General features: G+C 26.2%; 1 protein-coding gene across 4 annotated transcripts in view; it reads left to right on the top strand.

Moving 5' to 3' along the window:
- LOC107170002 (putative G protein-coupled receptor CG31760) overlaps positions 1 to 18,002 on the top strand; it is a 202,875-nt gene that overhangs the window by 15,618 nt on the left and 169,255 nt on the right. For all 4 annotated transcript variants that reach the window (XM_089222186.1, XM_089222183.1, XM_089222184.1 and 1 more), the window contains one exon: positions 8,334 to 8,730. In XM_089222186.1, coding sequence (XP_089078312.1) covers positions 8,422 to 8,730 — 309 coding nt within the window. In that variant the 5' untranslated portion in view covers positions 8,334 to 8,421. The remainder of the gene's footprint in view (positions 1 to 8,333; positions 8,731 to 18,002) is intronic.

Here is an 18,002-nt window from a genome sequence, read left to right on the forward strand (position 1 = left end):
AGCCCTAGTTTATAATTTACTTTGTAGTGATTATCAGGTTCTTTATTTGTAATAATCTTTTTTCTGAAGGTACTTTTAAGTAAACAATATTTCATGTATTGTTATCAACTTTTATTGGCCTTATAGGGAACCTCAAGTTAACAATTATAGTGTTGTATAACAGTAGAATTTTCTCTATCCATCAAATTTTCATGAGATTTTCATTAATTATCTTCAACAATACTTTTAATCATTAATTTTTCCAAGAACTGGAATGAATTTATTGGTTAAATTCATATACTTTTAATGACTAATGAATATAGTCGGATAATTTAATGTTATTTTCAAGATGTTTATTTTACAATGTACCTAAATAAAATATAATATCAGGACTTTGAAAAATGGAACGTGTTAGGTATATCATATTAAAATAATCAGCAGTATAACTACTAAGGTTTAAAAATAAAAATGAAATTCGAGAAAACTTAGAACGTTGTGAATAAAATAACAGTTTGTACAATGCACACCAGTAGATTATTATAATGCGTACAATATTATTATGTTAGAATAATTGTATTGATGTAATGTAAAAATGGTTCTGCTTCCGGAGTCGTATTACATACATCTTTGTAAAATGTGTGTTGATGTTAACAATATATTACACCATACCCTCTATTGTATTTCACAATACAGCTTCAAATTTCGTACCCGTTCAGAATCTACAAGATGTTTGTATCGACTAAAAGCCGGACGTCAGCATCACATCCTAGTATTTTGAGCACACATATTTTGGTTTTTATTTGTCCAAACACTATAATTTTTTAGTAACTCGGACAAACATATTATATAACTCTGCCGGAATACTAATAAATCTGAATTGTACGAGAAATGAGAATTCAAATGTGACAAAATTTCGTCTTCGCAAAAATTGCTACCTTTCTCGTCACGTTTATACTGGTGGATAATATTTATACAAGATCCTAGAACACAACACCATATTAGGGTTTTGCTATCTTTAATAATTTCGTTCAGTTTTCGCTTTGTTACAAACAATTTTATCCGTCTAAAGTTTTTTCCGAGACCATAATATAGCAACATATTATAGTGATTGCTGTGCACGAGCCTATCGCTGCAAGTAATATCTTCCCACCATTGTTTAGTGTTTATATTCTATTTTCCATTTTGTCTACCATAACGACTCGACTTGTTCTTATTATTATATCTGCCCACTATATTTTTCAAGTTTCCATTTTTATCATTTCTTTTGGTAGAAAAAATAGTGCAAAAAAACAAAGAAAAACTTGCTATGACCCGGAAAAGTGTAGTTTGTTATTTAATTTAATTTAATTTGCAATCGATTTGACTTTATTCAGCTGAAAAACTGATATATATATATATATATAATCGGGAAATCATCAGTCTAGAAATGAAAATTTGATATATTTCGTGTAGGTGTTGAGATTACAACTACATGACTGCATTTTTTGTGAGTGAAAATTAAATTGTTTTCCACTGAAGTTGAATTACTATCTGTCACGAAGAACCACCTTTAAAGAATAACTCCTAACTTTACTATCCCAATTATCTTCAAAATGTGTTATGTATCATAATACATTCATTTATAATCATTAGATTACACATTTACAATTATTAGATAAGTAGATACATCGATCATTTGTGCATTATGTCGTTAATAGTACCATAGGTAACTAGACACACAATATATTATATTATTACTAATTATTTTTGTTTGACGACAATTAGTTATTAATGTTGTATAGATACCTAGATTTTTTTTTAAATAAAAATTGTATTGAAATAAAAACCGAAGAATGTATTGTATTACGTATGTACTCGGGCTATAATTCTCCTAAAGAGTAACCATTGGAAGCCATAAAATAATGAAGTACAATATAAATCAAAGTAGGATGTAAATTAAATGTTTATAGATATTCATCATGATTATTATTCCTGTTCTCAGAAAAAAATATAAACTAACGAGATCGTGTTCCACCGCATTAGTCAACTTCCGTCAAACAGTCACGAATTTCCGGATAAGGGAAAAACGGGCGTGCACCATCAGATTTGAATGATTTGACACCCGTTGATTTTGTTTTTTGTGCACGTAAAAGATTAGTATTTTATAATATTATATAAATATCCATATTATACATAAATATAGCAATATTGGTCAATTTAACTTTAAAAAATCATAGGTTATATAGGTTATGTTGTACCTACCTAAATCTATTGCGTGTTGCGTAAATGTGCATTACAACATAAAATAATACACACTTTTTTAATCATAATCAAATTATTTAAATCTTAATCAGTTTTAAGTCATTGAATACAGAAATAAAATTACATCGCGATTATGTATGAAACTATATTATAGTATATTTATCAAAATAATAATACAAATATATATTATATAGTATATTAAATTGATACAAAACGAAAATTAATGGAAAGACGGATTATTTTTAACTCAGGTGTAATTGGATAATACAGCAAATAGTTATATACTTACGTCAGTTATAATAATTATGTATCTTATAATTAGCCATTATTGGTATATCATTAACGGTTAGGCAACAGAATAGGTAAAATCAGAGAGTACAGTGTAGGTACTCAGTACACTCTTCAAAAATGCACATTATTTCTTATTTTGAGTTTAAGTGCAATGAGTGCGAAGTTAACAAAAACAACATTAAATGTGTATTAGACACTATTATAACACTTATCATAACAAATAAACCTTAAAAAAATGGATGTTTATAAAAAAACTGTATCTCAGAGTGGCCGTAATATACAAAATAAATTATTAAATTTGGTTGTATGGCTACATTATAATGACACTTAAGATCTTATTATGGTTTTTGGAGATTGTTCATTTTGATTTCTCCTATTCTGTGGTTAGGGTACACTAAATCTGTTTGAATAATAGTATGTTTAAGAATATTAAATTTAAAAATGATTTAAATTTTAGATAAATAAATATTAAATGTAAAGTGTTACTACGATTATTTTTAATTTAATTAAAAATACTATTAATATGATATCGTGTTATTTTAGAATGATAAGAACACAAAAAAATAAGAATAATACCTTTTTCGCTTAAATTTTACATTCAAGAAACTAAATTAGCTGTTAAGCTATTAATAAATTACAAATAATATCTAATAATATATTAAACATCATATTTAAATGTCAAGATTAACGTTATTATACGTGTTTTATTTTTAACTATATATGTTATTGAATTTCTTAATGCGGATTAAAACATTTAGATGTATTTAATAACACCTCTGATACAACCAAATTATTAAAAGTTTGAAAGTTTCTGACTATGTTTTATATTACGTTTTGCTAAACAATATAATATATACGATATTACTAAGTACAATTGGTTTTTGTGTACTTCAAACTTCAGTTCTTTGGCCAATCGGCGTCTGCGTACCTCGCTTTGTGAATTAATTCAGCCGCGATGGGCAATCTGCCCACAGCGGATAGCACTTCGTATATTTCCAAACGTGATTCAAACTAATCTCTAAACTTTCCTAATATCTCTGAGAACAATTTGAAATTTTTATAAAAATCAGTAGGGTAGTCTTCGAGTACATAAGCCACTAACATAAATTAATATAGGTATATACATATAATACCGATATACTGTGTATCAAAAAAATAAATTCCTTTGTATGATTCAGTTACTTCACTTACATAGAAGGTTCCAAGTCTTTAAGTCTCATTCGAATGTAGATTCATTTTTATATAAATAGATAATATATCTACCGTGTAAATTAACTGCATATCATGTTAAGCGTAATAAGTAATGACGATTGTAAAATGATGTAACATCTTTGTACTTTATTTGACCTATGGGTGAAGATTGAGTGAAGGTTATTTATTATATATTATAATATATTATTAGATCTTCAAAATCATTTATAACACCTAATTCCCATTAAATAAAAAATAAAAAAAATAAAAATAAAATAAATACATATATCATACATTCGCCTATGTTTATGCCAACAATAAGTAATAATGCACAGCAAAACGACTCGATCATAATAATTTCTACCCGCTGTCACACACCACAACTTGGCAAATCGTCTATATATTATGAAAACCCCAACGTTTGCGGTTTTCCAAAATCGATTATGTAAAATTGTATAATAATATAATATACGGATGTACGCACGAATTATGCACATTATTAAATTAGGTATATAATATTATATAAATGTCTAGCAGCTGCAGTTATATTGTATGGTATTTTTTCAATTCTGGGCAACGTCTATCATCTATAAAACACGTCTTGTTAACTGTTGAGTTTTTCCGTAAGTACACATACGTTGTGTGTGTGTCTTAACCTAATCGGTAATCACATGTGTATATATAATATATAAATATACCACTCATGAAGACAATTTTTAATGGCATAAACGCAAAGAAGATTACTAAAATTGTCCACCGTATATTATGTAGCTGTCTTAATACTTACAAGATCGTTTTATTTTTATATTTGTAGGTATAGAGTAGGTATACCTCCTAATGACATTAGAAAGAGAGTTTTTTTCATGTACAATTTAAAAATGTATAATATCATTTGCATAATGAATTTGCAAGTTGAATTTACGCATGTTGATAAATCACACTAAAAAAAAGTTTCAAATAAAAAGACTTGGGAGAGTTTGAAGTTAAAATCGAATATAAAAAACTTAAGACTACAACTTGCGTAATAACCATAAATGTTTTACTTTTATGATAAAATGCACCTACATGCGGTAAGATTAATACAGGTTAACCTAACCTAACCTAAACTTAAGTTGTGTTAGTAAGATTTTCCGCTTAATTATTTACATCTACAAAAACGACGTAAGTATTATAAATCTTGGATTTTTCTTTAAAATTCAAAAATACCTACCTTGCATTAATATTCGTTAAATTTTGAATAGACTTTAAAATCAAAGCTTAAACGAGAAAATAAATCTGAAAAATCTAACAAAATATGAAAAGAATCATTATACTAAAAAAAAAAAGTTTCATTTATTTTATAAGATATTCTATAATTTGTTTCTGGAGACGAAAATGGAATTAAGAATAAATTATTACCATTAAGAGCTCTGATACTAACGTTTATTAGGCCTAATATAATAGTAAATAAGAAACACGAGAAAGTACCACAAGACTCTTATACATTTGCCATAGTGATATTACATTGTTAAAGACAATAATGTTAGTATACACAAAACGAAAAAAAAAACACTTTTTCTCAAAACCATACGAAATTATGTACGGCGTTCATCTCAAAAATAATAAATAACAATAACATTTATTGCAACAACAAATATATAATATAGACATAATTTATATACCTATATGTATATTGTATAAACAAGGTGTCCCAGGGGATTTACCCATTGCGATATCTCCCGAAATAATGGAGATATCAAAATTCTGGTTTTATAATAAGATTCATAGGGATATGAACTACAATTATTCCATTTTTAAATTTATTTAAATGTTTTTGTAAGAAAGTTAAAGAATATATTTTTATATTTAATTATTTCCAAAAAAATTAAGATAGCCATTTTTTAGAGTTTATTTTTCTGAAAATATTGACGTTTCAAAATTTTATTTTCATTAATTTCCTGATTTCTAATACTTTTTTTAGTTTCGAAAAAATTGCGAATTATTTAATACCATAATGTTATCAAACATGTGACCCTCCACGCCGCGCGCATTCCCATACCACCGGCCGAATACTCTCCGCGTTCCTAATAGTTATAAATTTATAATCATATTTTATTTCTTCAAAACTAGAAAAAATATAAAAATCAGGAAATTAATGGAAATAACACTTTGAAACGTCAATATTTTCAGAAAAATAAACACTACAATAATTGTAGTTCTTATCCCTGTAAATCTTATTATAAAACCAGAATTTTGATATTTCAATTATCTCGTGAGATATCACAATGGGTAAATTCTCGCGGGACACCCTGTGGCCTGTAAATAATATATTATATATATTATATGTATATATATATATATATATATATATATATATATATATATATATATATATATATATATATATATATATATATATATATATATATATATATATATATATATATATATATATATATATAAATAAACATTAGTTTCAAACTTATCCAATAAGCATATTATGTTCAAATGTGACTGAGGCGAGTTCATAGTAAAGAGTGGAATATATTGAAATTATTTACAACATTAGAACGCACTATGAAAATAATAACAAACTAAAGACAAGAGAAAATATTAATAATAAATTTCTTATGGTTAATGAAATGATCAAAATTAGCTGAAATAATATTACATTTTCGTGGAAAAAATTTACTTCTTATTATAAGGCTTTGAGTTCGCAAATTAGTATGATGTAACGGTATATTTAAATTTAAAATATTCTGTTTTGTCCTGGTATCATGACAATGTAAATATTAGTATTTATTTATATTAGCTTTAAATATGTATACAATCTGACGTTCGTAAGTTTGAATAAAAGTTAGGCATTTTAAATCAGAATTAATGTAATTAGTTTAATAAAATGTTGGTTTATTAAAAATAAATTCAACTAATGAATTCATAATAATTGTGTAGATAAAACATTGATATGTGTGTAATATGCATACAGCCAAACACCAAGAAACCACATGCAAAATGAAACTGTATTAAAGCTAAGCAAGTAAGCTTAGTAAGTTAATTCTATAAGAGATTTAATATCCAACATATTTATGAGCTATCCGAACTATTGAAATAATTTCCTAAAAAGATTGTTTACAAATTATATTTCATGTTTAACAAATTTACATTGATGATCAGAAAGTACCAATGATATTCATTATAGTCTTCTCTTTCCAAAGATAAACACAACGTACCTAATGATATTCTTTGATATCGTGCATGGCAGTTTTATAAGAATATCAGAATCTTTAAAGCAATTATCGAGAGTGACTGTAAATATAAAAAAGTTGAGCTGGTGTAGGTAATCGCTGTTCTGTACGGAGTATGTCGAGTGTCTCTCATCATCGAGTAAGACAGAGTAATGGATGTATTTGAGTTTAATAATATTAACCAATGCACGATATAAAATATTAAAATTTTCAATCATGCCTTTCAAACAAAACTTAATTCACCTCAAACCCGATTAAATATGGCACCAAAAGCGACACGAACAGATGAACAACGGGATGTAAGACCCCAAATCGCTCAAGTACGCAATGCTCAATCCCGATCATTTGAAAAAATTAAGCATTGCAAATCAAGACTAGAAACCGCTGAGTATGCAACGAGTTGTCATTATTGCAATGACTATCAACAAAGCATAGAGACAATCGATATAACAAGTGTGTGGTGGTCGTATGGACTACATTTAAAAAATCCTTGTTTCTTACATGTGCGCGTCGGAAAACCTTGCAAATTTATTTGTGTACGCATGAAAATAAAAATAAAATAATATTGTCTAAAATCACTTCAACAAACATGAATAAAGTGAGCCATTCAGTTTTTAGATTTTTCATGTAAAATGACCGAAAAGTCACAAAAAAAAAATAATACAAACTATAAATATCGTTATAAATTTCATATGAGTTCAATTTTGAATGAAGGCGTAGTTATGTGCACCGAGTTTAGCTAACAATAACAATGATAAAAATAATGTAAAATAAATAACTTTTTATATTATGTTAATATACATATACTAAAAATAAAAATAATAATTGATATCAAACTTTCAATTGTGTTCGCTATAATATATGAATATACCCACTTATGCAATATACTTTTTTTATTGACCAAGTTAAAAACTCAGCAGCAAATACCATTAGATATATTATATTTAAATTTTGTTAACATATATGAATTTAAATTTGTATGTATTTTTTATAATTGTTTGGAATATTACCATTTTTTTTCGTTACTTTAACTGTAAATTAATTTACTTGGTGAAATTGAATAGCGTAGGTTTCATACTTTCATTTATGATTAGACCCAAGTGTGGTGTCTAACACTGTTTACAGTATAATTATTGTGCAGTATGACAAACGCGACCGACGTATTTTATGTCGTTATAAATACTCGAAAACTCTGAGAAGATACAATAATTAAAGAGAATAAACAAAAAAATTGTAAAATAAATGTTTAAAAATGGCACAATGGCTTCTCGCATTATATAATTTTAATTTTCGTTTACTAATAAACCGATGTATATAAACAACGTTTCAATCCTTAGTGGATGTCATGCATACGATGAATTTTGTGCCCCGTTGTGATCTGTGATGTTTCGTGTGTTTCCACTTCAGGGGTGAACAAACGGTGAGTGGGCGGGCAGCCGAGTTCGATGCGTTGATCACCGTCACCGCCGCTGTAACAACGGTCGGCAGAAACGCTATGTCGGCCACGGCCACAGCCGTGTTGCTGGCCACAGCGCTGGCGCTGTTGCAGTGTGCGGCAACCGGTTACGCTGGACAGAGTGCGGCCATACGGCACGGCCGTTCGCGGAACGCCAGGAACCTGCGGCCGAACTCACAGGCACCGGCTAAGCCGCAGCAGACGGCCACGGCCACCGTCAGCGAGCTGGACAACGACATCGTTAACCGGCTGCTGCGGATCGTCGAGTCGCAACAACAGTTGGGAGACAACTGCACTGCCGGCACGCACCTCAACCTCGGCGAGGGCGTCGTCGACCGATACGCTCAGGTGAGTGACGTTTTGACCAATGAGTATAATATAGTAAGTAGTATATTAGCTGTACGAAAAAAGAACGAAATCGTATTTACGAAAAAAGATTTTTCAACGAATTACCCGAGATTAATGGCATTTTCCACCTAGTTGCACTATTGCACTAAGGGCGCACCGAGTGCCATTTGCGTGTTCCATCTACCACGATTCCAGTGCAATGTGTTCCATCTTGAAAAACTGCACTCGGTGCGGAACTTGCGCACGAGCTTTTTGAGACGGTTTTTGTTAACAGTTGTTATCACTACTGATAAAATATAAAAATTCAAAACTTGAAATCGTTAATTTATCGTACATCATACAATAACTCTACTAGTCATTGTGTTATATGGGTAGGCGGTATACTGTATAGCACCTACTTTTTTATAGAATTTAGAACAAAGAAAACTGAAAAGCGAAAAAAAAACAGCCAACAACATAAATGAAAAAAGAAAATATGTTTTGCAATTCGCATAAAATACAACTGTTATCAATAATTACGAGTGTACCATGATAATAATTTTTCTTGTTCCATAATATTATCTAGTAGTAAAATGTTGGTACTTGTGATAACACCGAACAGTGGAAGGTGGAAAATGCTATAAATAAAAATTTCCAAGCATCATCATTTGAATGGATATTTTCTTATTCATGAGACTAATCGATTTTAAACAAAAATATTTTAATATTTTCGTATTTAATAAAATATTGTCAATTTTCATAATACATAAACATAATATTTCGAAGATCATAGAAATAAAAAAGAAATTAATTAATAATACAGATAAAATATATCACTCTGTAAACTATAAGAAAAAAAAAGTTATTCTTGGAGATACTCTTCGGTATCCTACTCCTTATTTTTATATCACTCTTTTCTTACTATATATCCCCATTTGTTTTTTACATCTCTCCTTAAATTGATTTCTAAAAATAATTATTATCATCATATGTTTTTTTATATACTAATATGACGTTGAGCTGACAGCATTATATTGCTAAAAATAAGGGACTATAAAAGGCTATGTTACGCGTCATCAGTCAAGTCACGAACATCAGGATAATAATTTAATACTTTTTTTTTCTTACAAGACAAAAGATTAAAAAAACCACTACTTCAGTTGATATAATCATCAGCTTAGAATTCCATCGATACAATCAATTAGCCAGAAATCGTATTATGCTCCTCAAACAAATTGTGCTAATCAATAATCATATATTGTATAATTATATATATTACTATTAACTGTAATATTGTAAATAGTACCTACTCTTACCAAATTCAATTAATTTTACACACGAGAATAAACAAAATTTTAGCTACACAAATATTGTATATAAAGACGTGTTTTAATCATGTAAACGTTTAATATATTTCAATAGTTTCAATATTATACTCGACATGTTCAAATTAAAAAAAAACTTGTTGAATGGTGCAATATTTTTAAACAAATATAATACAACAAAACATTAGAATAAAGGTTAAAAGGCGTTATTTATATTGTTCAGGAATGAAATATGAACTTATTGTATTTTAAATTACATTTTTTTTTTATAATATAAAATAGTTCAAATATTTAAAATATTATACAAAACGTTATATTGTTAAATTATATTTGTATGATATATGTATACTTTGGGTTGGTTGGGTTATTAAAATTCACCTTTAAAAAAATATCATATTTGTTCATCTAAGTTTACTTTTCCAACTCTTTTCTTGTGAATGTCCAGAGTTAGATTTAATTAAAAAAATATATCTATCCTTTAAAACTTTCTATTCTTTTAAATTAAATACTTAAATTCACGAAACAAGACTTTTAATAAATCTGACTGATAATAACAATATTCCAAAACTTATAGAAACACAAATAATATTTAATATGAAAACTGTTATTAATGTCAATGCTATATTAAAACAAGATTTATCAACATAAATAATTGTGTCCAATATTTAACTAAATATATTAATTTATGGAGGTAATTGTATTATTTAATATGTAATTTATTTACATTAATTTATAATATTAACTACTAATTAATGCATCAAAGACACGAAATGATCAACTTTTCTGAAAGAACTTTTTTGCTTATGGTTTTTTTCTAAGCTATATTTTCTGTTTACTGATCTACTAAAAAAAATAATATAATATAGGTAATAAATTTGTAAGAACGAAACATGATAAATTAAAACCTACTATAATTTTTTTTTTTTAGGGGAAAAATGGCAACATAGGCCATTGGGTGATACTATAATTATAGTTCAACTAAATATATGCATATTCAGAAAAATCTTGAATTTATTGAAATTATATAAATAATACTTCATAAAATATTAAAATTTATTTAGTACTTAAATTAATTTGAAAATACATGTTTAAGAAAAGTGCACCTTTTGTAATAATATTCAATGTATATTTTAATAATATATTACACTAAAAATATCATGTAAAATATGAATTTTAGAAGACTTGTTCTTTATTTTGACTTTCCCAATTATTTTTCAAAATTAATATCAAACCATTATTTTAATTTTTAATTTTAATTTTTTTTGGGGCAAAGAACACATATTACGAAAAAGTGTTAAATAATGTCATGCAATATATTTTGTTTTAATTCCGTGCTGAAATCAATTGTAAAAAATTAAAATGATGATAATAATATAATAATTTAAATATATTACTGAAATTGATTAATTAAAATTTTTGAATTGCCAAACATGTAACTTCTGAGGACTCATTTTTTTAAATGCAAATTTTTGATCAAGCATAATATTTTTTACCAAAAATTTAGTGAAAAACTAAAAATTTTGAAGTTTTAGTTGTTTATAAACAGCTTGAAATTAATGTAATTATTTGAAAAACTGTTTTCTATTAAAAATTGATAAATTAATAAAACGTGGATTGTTTAAAATTTTCAGTATTATTTTTTAATAAAAAAACTTGCTTAAGGATAAATTGGAATGTTTTAGTTATAATTTCATCTTCCAAATACCAACTAGATTAGTTACTACCAAGTTAAAGCCAGAATTCATCGATTCAAACATGAAGGTTGAAGTATTTTACTAACTATAAAAAGTAACTTGTAAAAAAAAAAAAAATTAAAAAAAAAAATTAATCACGCATAATTATAAAACCAATACCGGTACAATGTACTTGTATTGTCAAATCAGAAAATTTAAAAATAAGCATTCACTACGAGACATTAATTTATGTTGAAAAAAATCATACAATTGTCTAAGAAAAACAGTAAAAATTATTTAGTGATTTGTTATGTAAATAACTGTTTGAAAAAAAGATAATCATGAAAAAATATTCAAATTAATCAAAAACTTATGAATGAATAGCTCAACGATATTTTAATGGAAACTTCTTTGATAATGTAAAAAAACTTAGGTATTCATTCCAGGACTGACAATGGAATATTATCAAACAAATTGTCCTTTTTTATTCATTTTTTATAATCTTCGAGATTTTGGTTGAATATCAAATTGATGTACTGTTTATTTAATAATATAAGTTTATAGGTATATATAATATTACATCTATTATATTTCGTCTAATAATAATATTAAAATTACTTTTATGTATTTTTTAACTCTAGTTATTTAATGTACATTCTATAATACAATTTATTTGTGATCCGTAGGTAGGTACTTAAAATGAAAAGCCTTGTAATCAGGTTATGATATACATTCAAAAGATGACCACTCTTAGTATAATAATTTTTGACAAGATACATGTGTAGTACCTAATACCTAGCTGCACTTGCGTGATGTATATATTTTTCGTATTGTAAACATACATTTATACCGTCTGTTTTAATCAAATTAACAAACATACAAGTGTAGCTTAAAGTTTTGAACAGTATTATCTACGCACGGTTCATTCAAAATGCATTAACTTTGTATTTTTAAACGTCAGTTTTATTGCTTGACAATATAACAGACTAAAACTTCTGTGAAATTATTGAAAATTAATTTTAGTCCTGATTAGGTTCGCCAATAGAAATATAAGAATTTAGACAAAACAAACAAATTAAAGCTTCAGAATATTCTGATGAAAATAGATACAAAACATTTTAATCTAGTTATTCTATTAGAAGATGTATTTTAAAGACAATTATAAAAATTTCATAGTTCAAATAAAAATATCAAATAAAAATACCTTGGCTATACTTTAAACTAACAAAAGTTAATAACATTTTAGTGTATATAAGATTTAGCGAATGAATAATAATGAAGTTCGAATGTTGTATAAAAAATTATAATTTTTGTTTATTTAAAAAAAAAAAAAAAATATTAATATATAATATTTTCTGAAATTATTATCGAATTTAGTCAGTGGTAAAATTATAGTATGAACAAATAATAAATTTAATTCTTATTATCATTTGTTTAAAAATTTTCATGATCTGTATTGATTATTATTTATTCTATTGCAGTAATCAGTAGGTATTTAATGAAAATATATTTTAATTTAAATCTTAATTTAAAAAGATCGTTTACTAAATGTAAAATAAAACATAGAAATAGGTAAAGCTATCAAATAATAATTTTACCAAATATTATTTTTTTAAACACAATCGCCACATTGCGAAATTTATGTAGATGCATCAAAAAACATAGAAAGAACTGAAATTGCATTAATTCAGCCAAACTCTCAAACAGCACTTTAGATCCTAGATTACAACACTATTTACATACCAGAATATCTAGCTCTTTTAAAAGCGACAGAATTAGCCACCATCTCAGATAGTTAATGTACAATCATATACACTTACTCTCTCAGTGCTCTCAAAAACTTAGTAAATCCTAATAAAGACAACCCTATTTGCACCCAAATATTCATAACCAAAAAATATATCAGATGTATACGGGTACCTGGACACAACAGTATACCAGGTAATGAAATCGCAGACAAAATAGCCAAAAGAGCAACATATGAAAAAACCGAATTTTGGAATATCTGAATATCACAACTTATTTCGACACAAAACATTAAATAAACGCTAACCTCAATCAATGTCTTCGATAATTGAGATTAATACAAAATAACAAATTAAGAGAAATTAAATCCTCCACCCTCCCTTGGATGCACGTTATGTCACTCCCACGCAGACATCAAATCATCATTGATAGACTACAAATTAGCCACACATTATATACTCATAAGCATTTAATAAACAACAAGGAACAACGGATATGCACCTCATGTAACACCGCGAACACAGAAAAACATCTTTTAACTGAATGCCTTCTCATAAAAGACGCCAGACACAAACTGATGCTCCCCAACAATCTATGTGAAATACTAGCACCAAATAAAGAGAAAACATCATCACTACCGTATTAGAGGAATCAAAGAGACCAACCTTCTGCATAAAATCTAATAACATTAGCAAAACTTAGAATATCACACAAAATGAAAACATATTTCTCTTAAAACTTTTTGAATCAGTTTTTCACCTATTTACAATTTATTATTTTGTTAAAATTAAGTAAACTATAATATGTATTTTGAAATGCCAATAACCCCGGTAGTTGAAGCGTATTTGTTAAATAATAAAAAAAAAAACTACCTATTAATAATTAATAGTTATTTATTATTTAATTATTATGTTTATAGAATTATTGTTCATTTTAAATATTAAAATTGAGTATTATTGTAACGAGTTAGGGGCTAGAACTTTATAATCTAAAAATATATGACAAACGAAAGAAAAAAAATTAATAAAATGACATAAAAATGTTAAAAAGGACACAAAAAATAATATTAAAAATGTATATTTTACTGTAAAAATTGATAAATACTGTATTTGATACAAAAGTTATTAAAATAATTATATTATATTATTATTATATATTATTAAAATCATATTTATTTTACTAAATAAAACTGTATAATAAAAAATACTTGTTTTAGTAAAATTTATATTTTTTTCAAATTTTTTTTTCACGACAGCAAAAAAAAAAGTTAATGAACATTAATAATCAACAAGCTTATGGAATCTGTATGTGTAACTTTCAACAAGAAAAATGCAAATATATGTAAAAATGAATAAAATGCACCAAAAATATTTTAAAAAGACCGTAAAGCAAAATATTCCCTAAAAATGCAAAATGAAAATTGTACCATAAATTCTATTCTTCATGAATCAAATTCCTGTATAGATGGTCATTGAATGTGAAAATTAGAAAAAAAGATGCGATTGCATCAAGTTCTGGGCTTTAGTAATGTCATTTTTCCTTCAAATTTTAAAACACGAATGATCGTCGATTGCAACGATGAATAGATTAACCAAAACTTGTCGTACTAATGAAAAACAAAAATATTGTAATATTGTTAATCGTATCAGTAAATTGTTCAAGGTAATATTAGATTGTAAAATTATTGCACTTCAACAAAATAACTCAATTATTATAAACGCTTATTAATAAATTCAATTTAAAATTCATATCAACAAAAATCGAATTATGCATTATGTTCAAAATATGCAAAAAAAAAAAGTGGTTCTACTTAAATAAATAATTATCCAAATCGTGGATTTATCTGACATCCAATCAATGCATAGAAACCCTACTTATAATGTTATAATATAAGCATAAATAATAAATGGATCAATTAAAACTATATGAAATATACACTTCAATACTGGATCAATTATATTTCAAAAAATAACTTTGATTTTGAATCATAATTTAATATTTTGTCGGTTTTCGTTTTGAATAATATACTATAAAGGGTTCGAATATTAGATATTAGATACATTTTCGCCCAAACTTTAATCACTTGTTTTTATTGGTTATAAAAGTAACAGAAAATCTCTATTTAATCGAAATAAAATGTTATTATCGATATTAATAATAGTACAATACATATTTTTTTTACATATTTTTTTGTAAATTTGTTTCATAAATATTTTGAAGAATATATTATTTTAGTAGTAGGTATCAAACATAAATTTAAAATAATATCAGTTTTGGATGAAAACGTGAATGGTTAATGAAGTTATTATAAAAAAAAAAAAATAAAATACTAGATAAATATCCTGATGCGTCGTTTGATCAAAATAGACTTGTATACACGTTAAAATGGAAGAGCGAAGGTTATTTATACATTTTAAAAAAAAAAGTTAAAGTATAAGTTCATCTAACTACCTATTATAAAGACATTTCATTGTTTTCAAATTATCCAATATAATCACGATTAATGATGAAACGTATAAACCTATTATTCACGCGTTTTTAATAAGATTTATTTTTTGTTCAAACACAAAAGAGCATTTAAAATTTTTAAAATGCTTATCCATAAGCTCTTTGCTGAAAAAGTGGATAGATTTATTTTAACATTAATAATAAATTATTGAAGTCAGCTATTGTTTCAGGAAAAACATTTTATTTTTTATTTTTTTAAAATAAATACGGCAGGTGCGTTGTCATATTATCACCATCATATTTTTTTATTCGTATAATATTATATGCTTAACTATAAGTATAAACCTCATATGCATGATTATACCCTAGTAAAATAATATGTATAGTATATATCGTCCTATTCATACAAATTACTGTTATAGAAACCCATAACAATTAAATGTTAATTCAAATTCTGATTTTTTATTAATTTAATCTCAATGTTTTAAAGTGCTTCTCCCAATCAAATAATATTGACAAATCAGCTGTTTTTCAAATAATAATAATAATATATGCTCGGTTTTAAAGTGGTTAATGTAATATTAATTATATGATAAACATGTATAAATAATATCTATATATTAGAGGGTAAAAAGTAGCAATTTTAAATAAATTATGGAGAAAACATGATAAATAATACCGAAAAAAAAGGAAGCCGTTATGATGTATATAATTTGTTTTGAGTGTACATCATCATTAAGACCACTGTAATAAATTTGTTAAAGTTGAATTTAATGTTGAACTCGTTGCAAACGTGGTGTGTAAGGTTAAGTCGAGTTAGCTTACGTTATTTTTCTATTAGTTGTCTACGTTAAGTTATATACTTTTGTCGAAACCTTGCATATTGTATTATCTAATTATGTATTATAGTATAATAGCGTATACTACTAGCTGTTATTAACGCATGAATCAATTTTGATTTACAGTTTAATGGTGCGAATAGTTTCTTAGTAGTTTAAAATTTATCTATATACGTTGAAAATTGTAATACCCTAATAAAAATGAATTAAACGTTTCATACTTCTAAATAAAAAACTTATAAAATACCTAACTTAATTCGTGAACATTTTAAATTAAAATTTTTTTTTAGAATTAAAATTGGTCTAAATATTTTGAAAATAGAATTTAGTAAAGAAATTAATGATTCAAATAATATTGAATAAGTTCCTAAAAGTTAAAGATTTCGTGTTACTTAAAAAAAACATCTTTTGAAGAGAAATTTGGACAACTTATGTGGGTTCTGCATTAAATTATCAAGTTGATAACAAATTTAAGTTTAAGAAAAAAAAAACAATTGTATTGGTTATTTAATTGTACTAATTGTACAAATTCATTAGTAATTAATGTAATAATTCAGACTATTATGGCAGATGACAAAGTTATTTGATAGTAATATTATATATATATATATATATATATATATATTATTTTTATTATTAAGGTGAATTCGCGGCAACATAGGTCATTGGGCGTGGGGTGGTACGGTAGGGGTTATTTTTGTATATTTGTTTGTAGGTTTTTAAGTGGGTAGGGTTGTAACACGTGTTTATGTATGTGTGGCAAGGATATGTTGCTAAAATCCCGGGTGGTCACCCATCCGGGAGCTAGCAACTGCGGCCGGTACGTACGCTCAGCGCGTTTCCGCAGATTGAGCGTACGACCGCGCCTCACCAAGCCACTAATAATAATATTATATTGATTAAAGTGGTAAACATAAGTCAAATATAGAAACAAAGAATTTTTAAGTATTATTAAAACCAAATCCGTAGTATTAAGGCTTACGATTTCTATACATATAGTAATACATTGTGGGTATACATATATATATATTTATTTAGCTTTTAGTATAAACTATTATAGCTCAATAATTAATGTGAATACCGGATATACATATTATAGTATGTAGGTATATATAAAATGTAAGAATAGTCATAAAGAGTGTTTTATTTGAGGGTAAAATATAAATTATCTTGTGTTTATCCAAAGAAGCCAACTCGTTATGCGCCTACAACCAACTAATTAAACAAATTTATTGCTAAATACTTAAAGCATCTCTTAAAAA

This window comes from Diuraphis noxia, unplaced genomic scaffold (assembly GCF_037042655.1).
Source record: "Diuraphis noxia isolate RWA-SAM2 unplaced genomic scaffold, SU_Dnox_SAM2 contig0003, whole genome shotgun sequence".
Lineage (NCBI taxonomy): Eukaryota > Metazoa > Arthropoda > Insecta > Hemiptera > Aphididae > Diuraphis > Diuraphis noxia.